This window comes from Zingiber officinale, chromosome 11A (assembly GCF_018446385.1).
Source record: "Zingiber officinale cultivar Zhangliang chromosome 11A, Zo_v1.1, whole genome shotgun sequence".
In the NCBI taxonomy this organism is placed as follows: Eukaryota; Viridiplantae; Streptophyta; class Magnoliopsida; order Zingiberales; family Zingiberaceae; genus Zingiber; species Zingiber officinale.
The window spans coordinates 96,767,105-96,783,289 of NC_056006.1; the positions used below are offsets into that span (position 1 = coordinate 96,767,105).

Genomic DNA, 16,185 nt, shown 5'->3' on the forward strand with positions numbered 1-16,185 from the left:
ATTGACTCTGTCGATCATAGCTCGCCTATATTTAGTAAATTTTTTTCATTTAGTTTAGAAAGTACTTTTTATCCCTTAAAAAGTAAATCTTGAACAAACAAACAATAACCTTAAACTGTAACACACGTAATCAATAGCCAATAACAAGAGTAAAAGTATCTATGTATACATCTCAAATGCCACAAAGCCAATAACAAAAACCAAATGGGCATCAATCTCGCTTCCATTCTCTTATGAAGCTGTGTTACACACACCAACATCTGCTTCATATTAACTGAATTCATAGGTTCAGACCACAATCAACAATGGAGCATCTGCACTAAATAAGAGGGTCTTGAACCTTCAGCTACGAAGACAAACAAACAATCAAAGACGTATTATCATCACTACTACTTTCTCATCATTGTGTTAGCGGACTTGTGTATTCAAACCCTTGATCGGATGATGAGGTTACACTAGAGGATGTATCTGAGGTTGCATTGCTGGGTACTCCATTCCTATATGCTTTAGACTCATCATCTTCCTGTTTCCTCTGACCTGGTGGAGCTGCAGCTCTTTGACCCTCGTCTGCTAATTTCTTAAGGATGTTCATCACTGTTGGGAGAAACTTTGTGGATAAGGAGAGAAGCCCCGGAAGCTGCCAGATAAAAAACATTGTCAAGACTCAATATACATATCGGCTTCACCAAAAATGAATATAACTTGAACTCTGAAAGACTTCACACTCACAGCGCCATTGCGAAATTCACCGGGTATATCGAGCTGAACCCAAATGGCTTTGCCAACTAAAAAGACAACAAAAATGACACCAAGGTACAAAGGATTTCTGCAATGTAGTGTGCAAGAGCTTATAAGGAGTTGGGGAATGTAATACTAAAATTCATCCAAGTAAATTAATCACCTAAGAAGAGTCATAAATTCATTAAATCCCAAGACTAACATAGCAGCAATTGCCCATGGAGGAGGTAAAACACTGTTGTTACGCTTATTGGCTTCCTGAAATCAGCAAAAAAAAACACGTGTCATGAGTTCTTGAACATTGCTGGTTTTATTGTGCCACAACCCAACTCTGTGCATAAAAGAACTAGTAAATTGCATTCATTATGTTGTAAACGAAGGCTATTGCTGTGAATTTTAGTATCAAGATGTTAAACATATATTTTGAACAAGAATTAAGTACAATTCATGCTTGGAAGTCGTTGAACTTTTAATAATATCATAGTCATCTAAGCTACCCAGAAATTCAAAAATCTCCTATCTCCTGCTTAGGCAGCATATATATATATATATATATATATAACCATAAGTTATCAATAATTTCAGTGCTGGAGAAAACAAACAACATAAAATTTGTACAAGATAACCAGTTAGTCTTGCCTGAGCAGAAATGGCCTGAGTGACAGTGTATTCTGTTTCTGCCTTGAATTGCCTCCACAAATTTTGGCACTGGACGGGAGTAATCAAAGTTGTTGCAGCTGGAACCTGATCAAAGAATAAGTTAAATAATATATGAACAATGCCTTATTAATAATATGTGTGCTAAAATTTGAATGCAATACAGACACCAGACATAGTGATGCATAAACCTCAGCAAACTTAAATATGGCTATCAAGGTCAAATGAAGAACATTGTTGCAAGAAAAATGATGCCAATAATAGTCCTTACAAACACCATTGTTATTATAGCTCTGTGCATCTATAAACAAACCACACCGCAATAAGAATCGAAGGCGGGTTAAATATTGCACTTTAAACATAATGCTAGGAGCAAGTTACAGCTACAACTTGGGTAGTGGAATGTACAAACCAGTCATAGGCATTTATAGAGTAGCATGCTTAAGTGAATGTTTTCGATGACTATGACTTGACTTAAAACAATGATCAAGCTTTCAATGAGCTAAGCAATGACTTGTGCAGATACATGAATCAATCTTCTATAAGACATTAGATTCTAAAAATGACAGCTGCAAAATGCTAGATTTGCTAGCTCTGTATGTCAGTGCTCAAACCAAGTACAAGTGAGAAGAGCATTAATAACCTCTTGCCACGAACTTGAAGCTAACAGATCCGTGGTTTGAATGCTTCTATTTTTCACAGCACTGTTTGAAGTATCCATCAAAGCAAGTGAAAGAGTTTCTGCGATTTTATCAGATTCATCATCCAGGCGAGTAGCAGCCATTACAGACAGCAATTTTAGAGACTGAAAAATACACAAGAAATTTCAGTTAATTAAAAAACATTAAAATGGAATTGGAGGGGAAAAGGAGTATTAGATCAGTAAATAAAAATGTTAAAGAAAATAAGACAAAATGGTCCATCATACTGCAGAGCGAGCAGCTTTTGTGATTGCTTTTATGTCTTCTTTTCCTGTCCAAATTCTTGGCATAGAGTCTTCATCACGACTGAACAATGTAGAGAATCTGAATACAAAATTAAGAATATACTCAAGTATCTGGCGTCTTTCAAAATCCGTGACAGAATCTGACAGAAGTTAAACTTTCAAAATGCACTACCTATCCTTCATACGAATCAGAACTCTTCCGGCCTCTTCTCTTGCCTTAGATTCAACCACTGACCTTCCATATTGTTTAAGTCTCTCAATCATTTTATCCATAGTTGCCTGGTCAAGATCAAATGTTGCAAGGGCAGAAGCAAATCCAGAGGTTGCTGATTCAGTCTCTCGCTGAAGAAGATTTTTTATTGAGGACCAGGTATCATCAGCAGCTGCATCAAGAAGAGCTTCTACAGGTTCTGCAAGGGCTTTATTAAGTTGGCCCTGTGATCATATAAAATGAAATCATCAACCTATAGCCATCCAACTTTGAATCTGTTTTGGTTTAAAATAAGTAGAATTTACAATAGCACCAGAACCCTCTACACAAAGTAAAGAAACACAAAATCTTAACATACCTCATACAGTGCATTAAGCTGGGAAATTTTTGCAGACCGAACTGAAGCTAGATGAGCATCAATATCACGTCGAAGCTTATCCCGGATCTTGGAAGTATCCCAATCAACTTGCTCAATAGTTGCATCTACAAAACCCCAAACAAATGACAGATCATCAACTCATCTGAAAACATACTTACGATAGGATACTTCTGTAGTTATATATAATTATATATATCTGAATCCGAAAACTATACCTTCACAATCTTTGTCAAACTTTTTCATAAAAGATTTAGTGCAATCAAGTGCAGCACTGGCAAATCCTTCTCCACTTTCAAGGGCCTTATCCAATGAACCTTTGAAATCTTCTAAATTTTTTGAACGTATATGGCCCAACATGGTTTGATAAGAAGGATTTACCAACTGAAAAGTAAAATGCATCAACGAGAAATACAAAATAATACATATTATGATTGCACATGTTTCAGTGAAATTTCAGTTCTTTATTCTCCTCAAGCTTAATTAGCATAGATAGTTAATTTATATTGTCTGGAAGCACAGTAGTTCTTACTTTCATAAGAAGTAATGACTAAGCATACTATGCCCACAGATGCAATTCTTAAAAAGCACACAGAAAATTCCACTAGAAAAATCCTGTATTTTCCATCAATTAAGCTGACAAATATCATCTACACAAGTAACACAAAAGAAGTATTTAAACAATCAGCCATCAAATTATCAGCCAAGAGAGTGCTTTTAGTCAAGTAGTGTCAAATAAGGGTTTATGTAATTCAACAATAATAACCATATAATGAGGAAAATTAACAGAATTAGTAGTAAGATCAAGATGAAAGGTGTTCTAATGGTGCATAAGTAATTTGAAGGGAACCCCGGATGAACATAGGTAGGAAAATGTTGTCAGCAAGATGGCAAGGTGTCAAGAAATTGAAATTTAAACTAACCCAGACAAGAAGACCTTTATAATTGAGGTTCATCAACGAACAAGATAATGGATTTGTATTGAAAAAGGAAAAAAGAAAAAAGAAAAAATACATGTAAAAGCTTTGATTCCAGCTGTTGTCTCTTTGAAGTCCTAACCGCTTCGTCAAAGAAAAAAACTTCTGTGTCGTACCTGTGAGAGAAATTAATCAAATTCAATAGCAAGGAAAAACATCACTAAAGAGAAATAAAAATAGAGTGAAAAACTTTGAAATGGCATATGAAACATAGTATAAAATGCACTTTTTTCAACCAACACAAGCATCCTTAAAATGGTAGTATTGGTAATCATCACAAATAATAAATAGATAGATTGTACAACTAATTGCATTCTTTTAGATTCAAATGTAAATTTCGGTGCAATGACTTAAAATTAATATAGTCTTCAACCTCAATCCTTGCATACCAACACAGTATAAAAACCTCAAGCAAAGATCGTGAAATAACTTTCATTTTATTGAAGATGTTATATGTACAGACACAAACATCGTGAGTTCATGCATAATTCCATGAAAGTGTATGAACAAATACACATCAAATTTTCTAAATTAAAGTCTGCATCATCTAGTATTTCCTGAAAAATGGTTTTGCCATGGCAGGTTTGCAGTCCTTAACAGCCCAGTCTTCTTAAGCTATCAAATAAAAATGATAGTGTTGCAAAATGACTGACGGGGGTGATAATAGATCAGAGGAAGCAGAGAGGAAAAAGAATAGATAATTTAAGTAAACGAAATTGAATCAGAATCACCAACCTTGCTAGTCCTCTCATTGTTATTTTTCAATTCAGTTTAAGTACTGCTTGAAATCTTGAGGGTCTAGAAGGTGAGATATCAGAAAGTGTGGAAGAGAGTGGAGAGCTGAAGGTATGATCAGTAAAAGAGACCTGAAAAATAAAGAGAAAGGAGAAGCGATAAAAAAAAAAGGGAACCATAGGTACTGAGAGACAGAAAACTGGTCAAATATTTGTAAAAAGAGAGGGAAGTAGAAACTACAACTCCACAGTTGTAGCACACAGGTATATATATCTTTTCTTCTTTAACCACTTCTATTCCTCCTCTCCTCTAGCTCTGGCTAGAACCAATCACTACTGAGCTTTACCAATAGCCAGTAAAGGCTACAGGACTAAGCCAGTGGAAAGAAAGAAAATAATTATGGAGATGATTGAGACAAATGATATGTTGTGTTATTTAGTACACACTCCTGGTAGTACAAATTACAAAGTAGATACTATAAAACAATTGCAAGCTAGCTTGTAGTGACGAATAAGGTAGTGAAGACGCACACTACTATGATCATTTAAAGCTAACAATCTAAGGACACTAGATGCTCACAGGAGGTGTCTGACTCAACCAAGAAAAACTAATGTCCTTATGGAGGAAATGACATAATCATTGAAATGAAAGGATTAATTAATATATCCTACTAAGTACCAACTTTATCTCAACCATTTGTGGTGGCATTTAATAATTTGTAACAATTTTATCTTACGATTTGTTGCATTCAAGTTAAGTTATGGCAGTGATAATCTCTCCCACTAACACTTCATCTCCCACTAACATCCAAAATAAGCAGTAAGTAAATTACCAATAGTTCATTTCCACTCCCATCAAATTTGCACATGAAATTTCCTAAGATTTTTGTAGGCAATGTATTACTTTAGTAGAATAAAAAAAAAAATATTTGAAATAATGTGTCCTTTGAAAATACTTCACCTCCACTCACATCAAATTTGCACATGAAATTTCTTAAGATTTTTTGTATGCAATGTATTACTTCATTACAATTAAAAAATCACTTGAAATAGTGTGTCCTTTGAAAAAAAGTATATATATAAGGTAAGTGAGAGTATCAGATTATAACTAGTTGAGACTAAATTGTAGAATACAACTTATCAAGTTTACAAGTTTATGCCAAAAAAAAAAAACTTACAGACACAATAGATTAGGATATGATATGTATAATTCACTCAACAACAAAAAAATAAAATCATGTTGAAGCATCATATTATAAATTCATTGGTGTTCCATCCTTGTAGATGAATGGCAGGGCAATAAAAAAACACTTACCCAGTTAAGCACTTGTCAAGAATGGCAGAAACCTTCTTCCCAAACCCTGGGACTATGCTATGTTGCACAACCTCCTCAAGTTGAAGCCAATCCTAGAATCCAGAAATCATGAACCAATTAGTTCTCACAAATGTCTCTAAAAAAATAGACAAATGGGACATCAGCCAAAGATCACCTCATCAGTGCTAAAGCAAGCAAATTTTTCATTAGCAATTTCTTCACAGCGTACAGTAGCCACCATAACCTACAATTCATCAAAAATAAAACAGATAGACCATCAAACAAGTAAAAAGCTATAGAAACCAAATAATTACCTTGTGTGCTGGAAGGTCAAGGTCTTTATTGTCCTTGATAACCTTCCATATCTGTTGAGCACTAAATGAAAATCCTGAAGCTGGAACAACACCTCGTCGATCCCCAGCAAGCCCACCAGGTGCAATAGAATGATAGAACCGTTGCCTTAAAGTTGCAACCTTGTACATTTCAACAAATTTTAACACAAAAATACGAGAAAACCCTTAACATCACAAGGCCAACTATAGCATGTAAATGTCATTTGACCTAATATCAGACTACAGAAAGAATGGACATGTATACAGATGCTCATACAAAATAAGGCGAGATAAACAAAAGATGGGTAGCCAATCACAATATTGGTTTGCAACAATAGAGAAAATGGCATGTTTCATGATATGAAAAAGTCACACCCTTGCATAACTGTCTTGACTTGGCTCGAATATGCAATACAATTTCGTCCATCAATTTTTAAAGGTCTCTAAAAAATGGTATCACAATATCTTTCATGTTATCCTCATATCATGACACTGCTGTCTCTTCAAAATTGACTTAAAACTGAAGAGCTGTATGAATTAAGATGACTTTTTTTTTTCAAACACTTGATAGATTTCATAGCAATAAACTATTTCAATTATAATCGTGCATAAATACACATTTAGGTAAAATACATGTTGATGTGGACAATTCAATTATGTTATGACAAACCTGCTCCTTGAATAGCTCTTCCTTCTCTTCGTAGCTTGAAAGAGCCACAACTTCTACCTGTAAAGACATCAAATTTAGTTACAAATGCAATTTTATCATAGTAAAATAAATCTACCTCTTACATTGAAAAATTCACTTAGTGGAGTGTCTTTATGAGCTTCTGGTTTGGGTACATTGTCCCATATCTGCAAATCACATATTAATGCAATAGATGCAGATTATTACAACATAGACAGACTGACAAAGTGATAAGTAATGTTTACTTTTTGAATATCCTCTCTCAGAACAGGCTCCAAATTTTCAAGGGGTGTCTGCTCATAAAAAACAATTGATGTCAGCCAAAATTCATGAATGATTAAAGCAATGGAAGATTGAAGCAATTAACCACCTTAGTTTTGTCCCGTATGACGAATAACAATGTTGTTTTTCGTGGACTAAATAATCGCATCATGACCTGACATACACAAAAGAGAAAGTAAAAATAGTAACTTGCTAAAATTAAGTACACATCAATGGTATTCTGCAAAGTTATATTGAAGATTCAAATAACTGAAGAATACAACGATACCTGAAACACTGTCTTTAAGAGAGGCTTGTTTGCAGCTTGTTCTCTACCAATATCATGACACCACCTATGTTATAGGAGGATTCAAATGATCAGTCATTCATTTTAAACACACTTAGAATTTGAATAATGAAAATGAATTCTACATGTTCAGCATCAGACTCACATGTTTATAAGCACTATATCCGAAACTGCTAAAGCAAAAAGGGCACTCTGCTTCTCGAAAGTAGTATCATCCTGCAAAAGAAAAGTGCTTAAACAAGGCTGAAAGTCTCAAAATAATCCAAGGAAATAAAGAAACAACAAATATGGAATTAGAATAGACAAAACTAAAAGAACTGGGTGAAAGTCACAAACAACTGTTGAGTTTACCTTGAGTGTTTTATTCCTGAATGTAGCAGATGAAATTACACCACCAAAAAAAATAAAATAAATAAATAGAAGTTGAACAGAGAACATGTTGCCATTTAGTATTCTCACCAATCACCATAAATACAAATATGTGTACAAGGTGTTCATTCACTCATCAAAGATAGAAATCTTTGATTTAAACCAAAAAAGTACAACTAATTAGAGAAGTAAAAGTAGGTGTTTACAATTTAAAATAATATAATAATAATGCTTGGCCAGCAAAACAAGCTAATTGAAAGATGTTTTAGAACCAGAATCAAGAGAATAAAATTCACCAAGAATTGTTCCGAGTTCCTCTAGCTATTACTTTGTGCTAATTTATATTGTCACTGTTATTGCTAAACAGCATTGACCTAAACCACTATTTTCAGAATTTTCTCAAGTGTAAAATTCAAATCCAACCAAACCATGGTTATAAAGATGTGCCTCTGAAAGTCATAACAACAAAACTCAAATCAGTAAAGTCAATTAGTCAAATGCATACCTCTCCTCTCTCTCTTCCGTCGGTACCTTCCAAATCCATAACAACAGTAAATGGTTCAATCTTGGCACACTTTGCCAACCAAATACCTTTGGTAGTCTGTGACCTGAAGAAAATGAATGTCCACATAGGTAAACAGAATTAAATTAAATATAGTTATAGAAATAGAGATGAATATATAAAATTCACTATTTATAACTTGCCTTCCTCTGAAAGCATCCATCTCTCTAAAGTCAGTACCAAATAAATGGTTTAAAAGAGTACTCTTTCCTATAAAGTTGGTGCCACATTAAGAAGAAAGTAAATGCTCAGCACAACTTACTCAAACGAAAGCCAATGTACACAAAGGGAAAAAGTTCCAAGCTCGATCAAATATGAATGCTTTTATCAAAGTATTATAATTTTTTCCCCAAAAAATGCATTGGAAACTTTCGATGTTAGCTAGTCCACGTTGTTACATATAAATTTCATAGACAAATTGACTAACAAAAGAAATAAAATGATTATAAATCACCATGATTTTTTTTAAAAAAAATGCTATAGCTCTGATATTTCCGAAAGGCAAATACTAAGTAATATAAGAAAAACATAAAAAATAAAGAATCTTAAAATCAATTTGAAGTAACTCTATGCATACCGCTACTCTGTGGACCCATTATAGAGACCACTGCATAGGACAATCCACAATCACCCATCTTTGTTATCTTTGTGAAATGTTCAATGCCGGTAAAATTGAAAGCACCATCTCCATCAATAAGTTGAACAGAATAACCATCTTGATCCATCCCTATCAATTTGGAAAAGGTTAGCTCCAAAAGGAAGGGTAAATATTATAGCATCGAGACAGTGTAATGACAAGAATAATTTGACAAAATCACCAGATGATGACTCTATGATGAATAATATCTAAGTTATATATATATAATTCTGAGGAAATGAGAGATCAAGTTGGATCTTACACTAAAATTGCTTGAAGTGGAGTTCATTTTCTAATCATATTTTCATTCTTTAGTAAGTCAAGAATGAATTCAAGAAAATTGTAACCTAGTGAAAATTAGGCACCAGTTCTTCAGCTGCAAGTTGCAACCTGATGAAAATTACCCATGGATCATGATGAGCATACCAAAATGCATAAGAAACACACTTCATCAGGTATTCACTATCTATTTCAGCCTTCCCGAGCTTTGTGATCTGGCGGTCATAGATCTCGTTAAGGTGCATGGATCAAGGCAATCAAAATGAGCAATATTTCCAAGAAGTGTGTTTGATTAGAAAGTAATGTATATATCATAACAATCTCCTGCTTTGCAAGTCTGTTGTGTGAAAACCCTCCGTCAGAGTGACAACATACTCAGCTCAATCAGTTAAAGCCAGAAGCTACTACTTCATCCCGATAATTAGAGTAAAAACATGGTAAAAGAACAACTTCTATTCCCCTCCTCTAAGCTAAACGACTTCTGAACTTCTGTTATCCAACAAAGAAAGCATTACTCGAATGGCGAATCGAACTTGAATTAAAGATGTAATAGCCACTACATCAACATAGTAAAAAAAAAAAGGACAAATAGGAGTCAATCCCTGGAAAGCTCAAAACCAAAGATGTTCAAACCAGAACCCTTAAACGGAAAAAAAAAAAAAAAAGATATAACTTAAACTGACCATGATTAGTTTAAAAAATAAAACTAAAAAGCAATTCTAATGGACTGCATCTGATTAGATCGGGTAATAAAAGGAGTCCCGGCTTTCTCAACTCTGAATCGTTTCATTCTAAAAATAAATTGATAAATAAACAAAAATAAAAAAGGAGTTCCGATCCGATCGGAGAAGTTAACTTGGAGAGAGTTTGCAGGCGTACCGGCGGAGATCGGAGGAGATCGAGGCAGAGTCGAGGATCGACTGCAAAGACGAAAGGACGAGATGGGAAAGCAGTCGTGACTCGTGCGGACCGATCCAGCTGCGTCGTCGCCGACCTTCGCCTACCCTCTTAAAAAGCAGAAGCCCTGTCGATCAAATCCGCACCTTCCATTTCATTTGTAGAGACGGCAATTCATTATTCAGAAATACGTATTCGGATGGGGTGGAAATACGGCAAGGTACGTCACTGCGAATATTCTCTCACTCGTTCAAATTACTGCGTGGTATTTTAACCTAGTCACGATTTCGAGCTTGCATTCAAATATGTATGGCGGTGGGAGTGGGCTCCAAGCATGTTTGGAGAACGATTTGTGTAGGCCCCAGAAACCGCCCATTTAGAATCCCTCAGGATTTTTCTGCTTTACTACGCGGACCGCCCCAACACCGACCTAGAGTTGGAATTTTCTTTAATAAATGCCAACAAATGCGCTGCTTTTTGCCAACCGGGTTGAACTTTAACCGTGTGGTGCAGTCCGTGTTAGCGTCGACTGTACCTTTTTAGCTTCCGACGCGGACGCAGTCCAAAAGAGCGTAGAGTTCAAATCAACAAGATCGAGGTGGGCGGCTGGCCTTGATGTCAGTGTCGGCCAGATTAGTCAAATGCTTGGTTTTCTAAAGGAACGTGGCAGGTTGTGCGCTGGTTTGAGGTTTGCATATATGTATAAAATGCTTTAGGGACGCATCAAAATGAGAATCCAGCAGTAAAAAGATATTGCTTCCAATAGTTGAGAAGGTCTCAAGTTGCTAATAATAGGCGGTTCAAGTATTCAGAATAGCTTACACTTATATTTTACAACATTTAGAAGGCATTAATAAGGCAAAAGCATGCTAAAAATGCAGATTCAGACCTGCTATATAAATAAAAAGATGGTGAATTAGGGACATTATATTTTACAACATTTAGAAGGCATTAATAAGGCAAAAGCATGCTAAAAATGCAGATTCGGACCTGCTATATAAATAAAAAGATGGTGAATTAGGGACATGGTTCTACTATTAACTAATGAAAATTTTGCGCTGATCTACATAGAGCATTAGTGTCAAATTAGGAAAGGGATCCCGATATTGACCCTCCAATATTTAAGTCAATGATCAATATTTAGAGAGGAAATAGTAAAGACGGACAACAATAAATGAAGATAGTAAAGACGAACAACAATAAATGAACATGTAAAATTATTGAGCATCGTCTACCTTCACCAGTGAATGGAGTCTCCTTTTTATAGTGTCACTGTTGTATTTACGCATGCATCTTAAAATATTTACATGTTTCCCAAAGCGTTCCTAAGTGATCCGGCAGTAAGGTCAGGGGACCCCCTCCGGAGGGGAGTCAACGTCACGTGGAGGTCAAAAGTCAAAAGGGTCAGCATGAGGCCCGGTCGATCGGAGTTGTCTCGGTGGGTCGACCGGCCGAACGGGTCCGAGCGGAATCAAAGACAGCCCGACGGGGAGTCGGGTTTCCGACGCTCATGGTGAACAAGTTCGCTGGGCCGAGCGGGTAGCACTCTTGGCAGAGGCATAAAGCATTAGTGCTGTGAAGGAACAGTCTTAGCCGAGCACGCAATTGGGAATCTTACCGGTCGGACCAACACCTACGTCCGGTCGGAATGGGGGAAAGAAGAGACAAAAGGACAAGGGGACATTGGGGAACATCTTCTGACAACAGGCATGTTCAACGATCAAGCCATACGCAGAAGTCTACGACGGAAGGTTCTACTGTCCCATCAGATAAGTGCTTGGACTGTAGCAGTATGGTGTCAGACATGCTCCTCTGGCAAGTCCATACCGAGGTATGGTAAGAGAACACGTGTACTCCTTGGTATGTGCGCATAAGCTTCTTCACAGCCCTATATAAGGGCCCTCAGACTTCACCGGAGGTACGCATACACATGATCTCTGATTCTCGAGCCCACTTTTTCGCTTGCCTCTTGCCTGACTTGAGCGTCGGAGGGTCGTCGCCGGGAACCCCTTCCCGGCTCGACTTCTTTGCAGGTTCGCCGAAGACTCGTTCAGCAGATCGGAGATAGAGGAGAGTGTCACGTCCCCAGCGTCCGTCGACTCAGCGCTCGGACAGGATCAAATTGGCGTCGTCTGTGGGAAACGCACCTGTATCCGAGCGGAAGAGATGGAAGAAGCTGGACGACCTCACGCCGTGATGCTCTCCTAGGAGGAGCTCGACGCTCTAATCAAGGCAAGAGCAGCTAAGCTCGTGGAGCAACAGAAACAGAAGACGCAAGCCGAGCGACTGGAGCAACAAGCGACGTCAGCGTCAGGAGGCCGAGCAGCAGCAGAGTTCCGACCGGAGAATTTCTCAGCATGGGGCCGAGATAAGGATCCGATCGGCATCCACGGAGAAGCACCGCCTGCCCCGATTCCATTTCATCAGGCCCTATTCCGTACGCCTCCTGAAGTCACACCAGCTAACCTTGATCGAGGATCTTCATCTGACGAAGCGCCCAGGCGAGACTACAGAAAAGGCAAGGCTCCCCGATCGGACGCCTCCCCCGAGCGGATCAACCGACAGTTTTCAGAGGCCATCCTACGGGACCCTCTGCCAAAGCATTATGTACCCCCGGCGATCGGGGAATACAACGGCACCACCGATCCAGACGACCATCTGGGTAAGTTCGACAACACAGCTACCCTACATCAATACACAGATGGAGTAAAGTGCAGGGTGTTTCTCACTACCCTGTCGAGATCGGCACAACGATGGTTTCGGAGATTGCCGGACAGATCCATTACAAGCTTCAATGAGTTCCGCACGGCCTTTCTCCACCATTTCGCAAGGAGTCGGCGCTACCAGAAGACCAGTGTCAGTCTGTTCGCCATCAAGCAAGAGCCCAGAGAATCACTCCGAGCTTACATCCAGCGATTCAACCAGGTGGCCATGGATATTCCAACGGCCACCTCAGAAACGATGATGAATGTGTTCACGCAAGGCCTCATGAATGGAGACTTCTTCCGCTCACTTGTTCGGAAGCCACCCCGAGACTATGATCATATGCTGCACCGGGCCAATGAGTACATCAATGTGGAGGAAGTCCAAGCGGCCCGAAGAAAAGAAGCTTCAACTGAGCGGCTAGCCCCTGTCGAGCGGAAGTCACTCATTGGCCACCAGCCGCCTAGAGGACCGCGAGCCGAAGCAGTCCGCCCCCACCATGTACGGTCCCACGCCATCCAAGAGGTAGCTGCCGAGCGGCCTAAACCAAAAAAGAAGGTATGGACACCCATGTTTTGCTCATTCCACTGGACCGACACGCATAACACACGAGATTGTCGAAGCCTCCCTCTGATCGCCCACCCCGTCCCCTGGAGTGGCCGTCGTCGATCACCATCGTCTGACAGGCAACAGCGACACCATCAAGCTGGTCGGAGGACATCCAAAAAGTCTCCCGAGCGGTATCATCCTCAGAGGCACGAGGATAACCCCCGGGTGTCTAAGGAACGGCCTAGGCCGTCCGCACAGGAGGAAGAAAACAGAAGCAACACATCCCGGGGCGAAATCAATATCATCGCTAGTGGACCGACCGGAGGCGACTCCAACAGAGCAAGGAAGGCGAGTGTCAGGCAGCTCAAGATCCATGCGGCCGACTGTAGTCAAGAACGGGCGAGCGGGCCCGAAATCAGCTTCGGGCCCAGGGACCTTGAGGGAGTTGAAGTGCCACATGACGACGCCCTCATCATCAAAGCGGTAATAGCTAACTATACTATTCACCGTATTTTCATCGATACAGGCAGCTCGGTCAACATTATATTTAAAAAGGCTTTCGACCAACTACAAATTAATCGACCTGAGTTGCTGCCCATGACAACCCCCCTCTACGGGTTTACGGGCAATGAAGTTCTACCGGTCGGACAGGTCCGACTGGCTATTTCGCTGAAAGAAGAGCCGCTCAGAAGGACGCGGACTGTCAACTTCGTCGTGGTCGACTCTCCTTCAACATACAATGTTATCCTGGGGCGACCAGCACTCAGCGAGTTCCGAGCGGCCGTCTCCATATTCTACCAGAAAATTAAGTTCCCGGTTGAAGATAAAGTTGGAGAAGTGCGAGGAGACCAGTTGGCGGCTCGGCGATGCTACGTCGAAATGGTCCGAGCCGAAGCTAATTCCGCACGGAAGACGCCACGGATCGAGGTAAACGCCATAACTGAAAAACCACCCTCTTTGGTTTATGAAGAAAAAGTGGAGGTGCAGATCCACCCGACCCGATCGGAGGCCACCACATTCATTGCGGCCGATCTGGAGGCGAGCCAGAAAAAGGAGTTGATCAAATGTCTCCAAAGAAACTGCGACGTCTTCGTTTGGTCAACGCATGAGCTACCGGGAATTTCGCCAAGTATCGCCCAGCATGAGCTTCATGTCCGATCGGACGCTCGGCCGGTGAAGCAAAGAAAGAGGGACTTTAGCACCGAACAAAACACCATCATCCGGGCGGAAGTCGAGAAGCTTCTGGAGGCCGGCCATATAAGGGAGGTCCAGTTCCCTAGCTGGCTCGCAAATGTAGTGCTAGTCTCCAAGCCGGGCAACAAGTGGAGGGTTTGCATCGATTTCCGGGATCTCAACAAAGCATGCCCAAAGGATTTCTACCTTCTGCCCCGGATTGATCAACTGGTAGACTCCACAGTCGGGTGCGAGCTGATATGCATGCTAGACGCCTATCAAGGCTACCATCAGGTGCTGCTCACCCGAGAAGATCAAGAGAAGGTCAGCTTCGTCACAGCCGACGACACTTACTGTTACAATGTAATGTCGTTCGGACTAAAGAACGCAGGAGCAACTTACCAGCGCTTGATGAACAAGGTATTCAAGGAGCAGATCGGACGCAATTTAGAAGTGTACGTGGATGATATTCTCATCAAGTGAGTCCGAGCGGCTGATCTTTTCACGGACATGGAGGAGACCTTCCAAACGCTGAGGAAGTATGGAGTCAAGCTGAACCCTCAGAAATATTTGTTCGAAGCAAAAGGCGGACGTTTCTTGGGCTATATAGTGACCGAGCGAGGGATAGAGGCAAATCCCAACAAGGTAAAAGGGTTGCAAGATATGCCTCCCCCAAGAAATCTAAGGGAAGTACAACGTCTGACTGAGCGGATAACTACCTTGTCAAGGTTTATCTCTAAGACTGCCGACCGGAGCCTCCCTTTTTTCAAGATCCTACGCAAAGCTACAAAGTTTCATTGGGGCGAGGAATGCGATCGGGCGTTTGAGGAGCTGAAGACATACCTGAACTCCTTGCCCGTGCTAGCCAAGCCGGCTGTAGGTGAGCCGCTCTGTATTTATTTATCTTCAACCGAGCAGGCAGTAGTCTCAGCATTAGTAAGGACGAGCGGTGAAGAACAACCTGTGTACTTCTTGAGCTATATTCTGAAAGATGCTGAATCTCGCTACATTAGGCTCGAGAAGCTGGCTTTTTCTTTGGTCCTCGCCGCTCGGAGACTTCGTCTTTATTTCTTAGCACATATAATCATCGTCCGGACAAATAGCTCATTGGGAAGAGTACTGCTGAACCCAGAAGCGTCCGGACGGCTCATCAAATGGACAACGAAGTTAAGTGAATTTGACATTCAATATCAACCCCGTTCGGCGATAAAGGCGCAGTCCTTGGCAGATTTTGTTATCGAAGTACAAAAGCCCGAGCTCGAAGCTATGTGAAAAATATTTGTGGATGGATCGTCCACTCGGCTCGGGAGCGGGATTGGTGTGCTATTACTCTCTCCCCAAGGAGAACGGATGCACCTATCCGTCCGGCTGGACTACAGAGCCACAAATAATGAAACGGAGTATGAGGCCCTCATAGTCGGCTTGCAGGCAACCCCGCATATAGGAGCCGGTCGGGTGACACTCCATTCAGACT

At 40.2% G+C, this 16,185-nt stretch overlaps 1 protein-coding gene across 2 annotated transcripts; it reads right to left on the reverse strand.

Moving 5' to 3' along the window:
• Positions 1 to 105: 105 nt before the first annotated feature.
• LOC122030868 (protein ROOT HAIR DEFECTIVE 3-like) lies at positions 106 to 10,426 on the reverse strand. 2 transcript variants are annotated; one of them, XM_042589916.1, is made up of 23 exons: positions 10,269 to 10,426; positions 9,051 to 9,200; positions 8,617 to 8,683; positions 8,417 to 8,519; positions 7,688 to 7,758; positions 7,525 to 7,588; positions 7,345 to 7,410; positions 7,220 to 7,267; positions 7,079 to 7,141; positions 6,957 to 7,013; positions 6,269 to 6,427; positions 6,130 to 6,198; positions 5,955 to 6,046; positions 3,943 to 4,021; positions 3,147 to 3,312; positions 2,911 to 3,035; positions 2,514 to 2,776; positions 2,324 to 2,420; positions 2,039 to 2,200; positions 1,378 to 1,482; positions 902 to 996; positions 730 to 826; positions 106 to 637 (listed from the first exon to the last, which is right to left on the reverse strand). In XM_042589916.1, the coding sequence occupies exons 2-23, from the start codon at positions 9,196 to 9,198 to the stop codon at positions 401 to 403; spliced, it is 2,433 nt and encodes an 810-aa protein (XP_042445850.1). In that variant the 5' UTR covers positions 9,199 to 9,200; positions 10,269 to 10,426; the 3' UTR covers positions 106 to 400. The 2 variants fall into 2 exon arrangements, with proteins under 2 accessions (XP_042445850.1, XP_042445849.1); XM_042589915.1 differs by having other exon boundaries at positions 703 to 826.
• Positions 10,427 to 16,185: the final 5,759 nt, after the last annotated feature.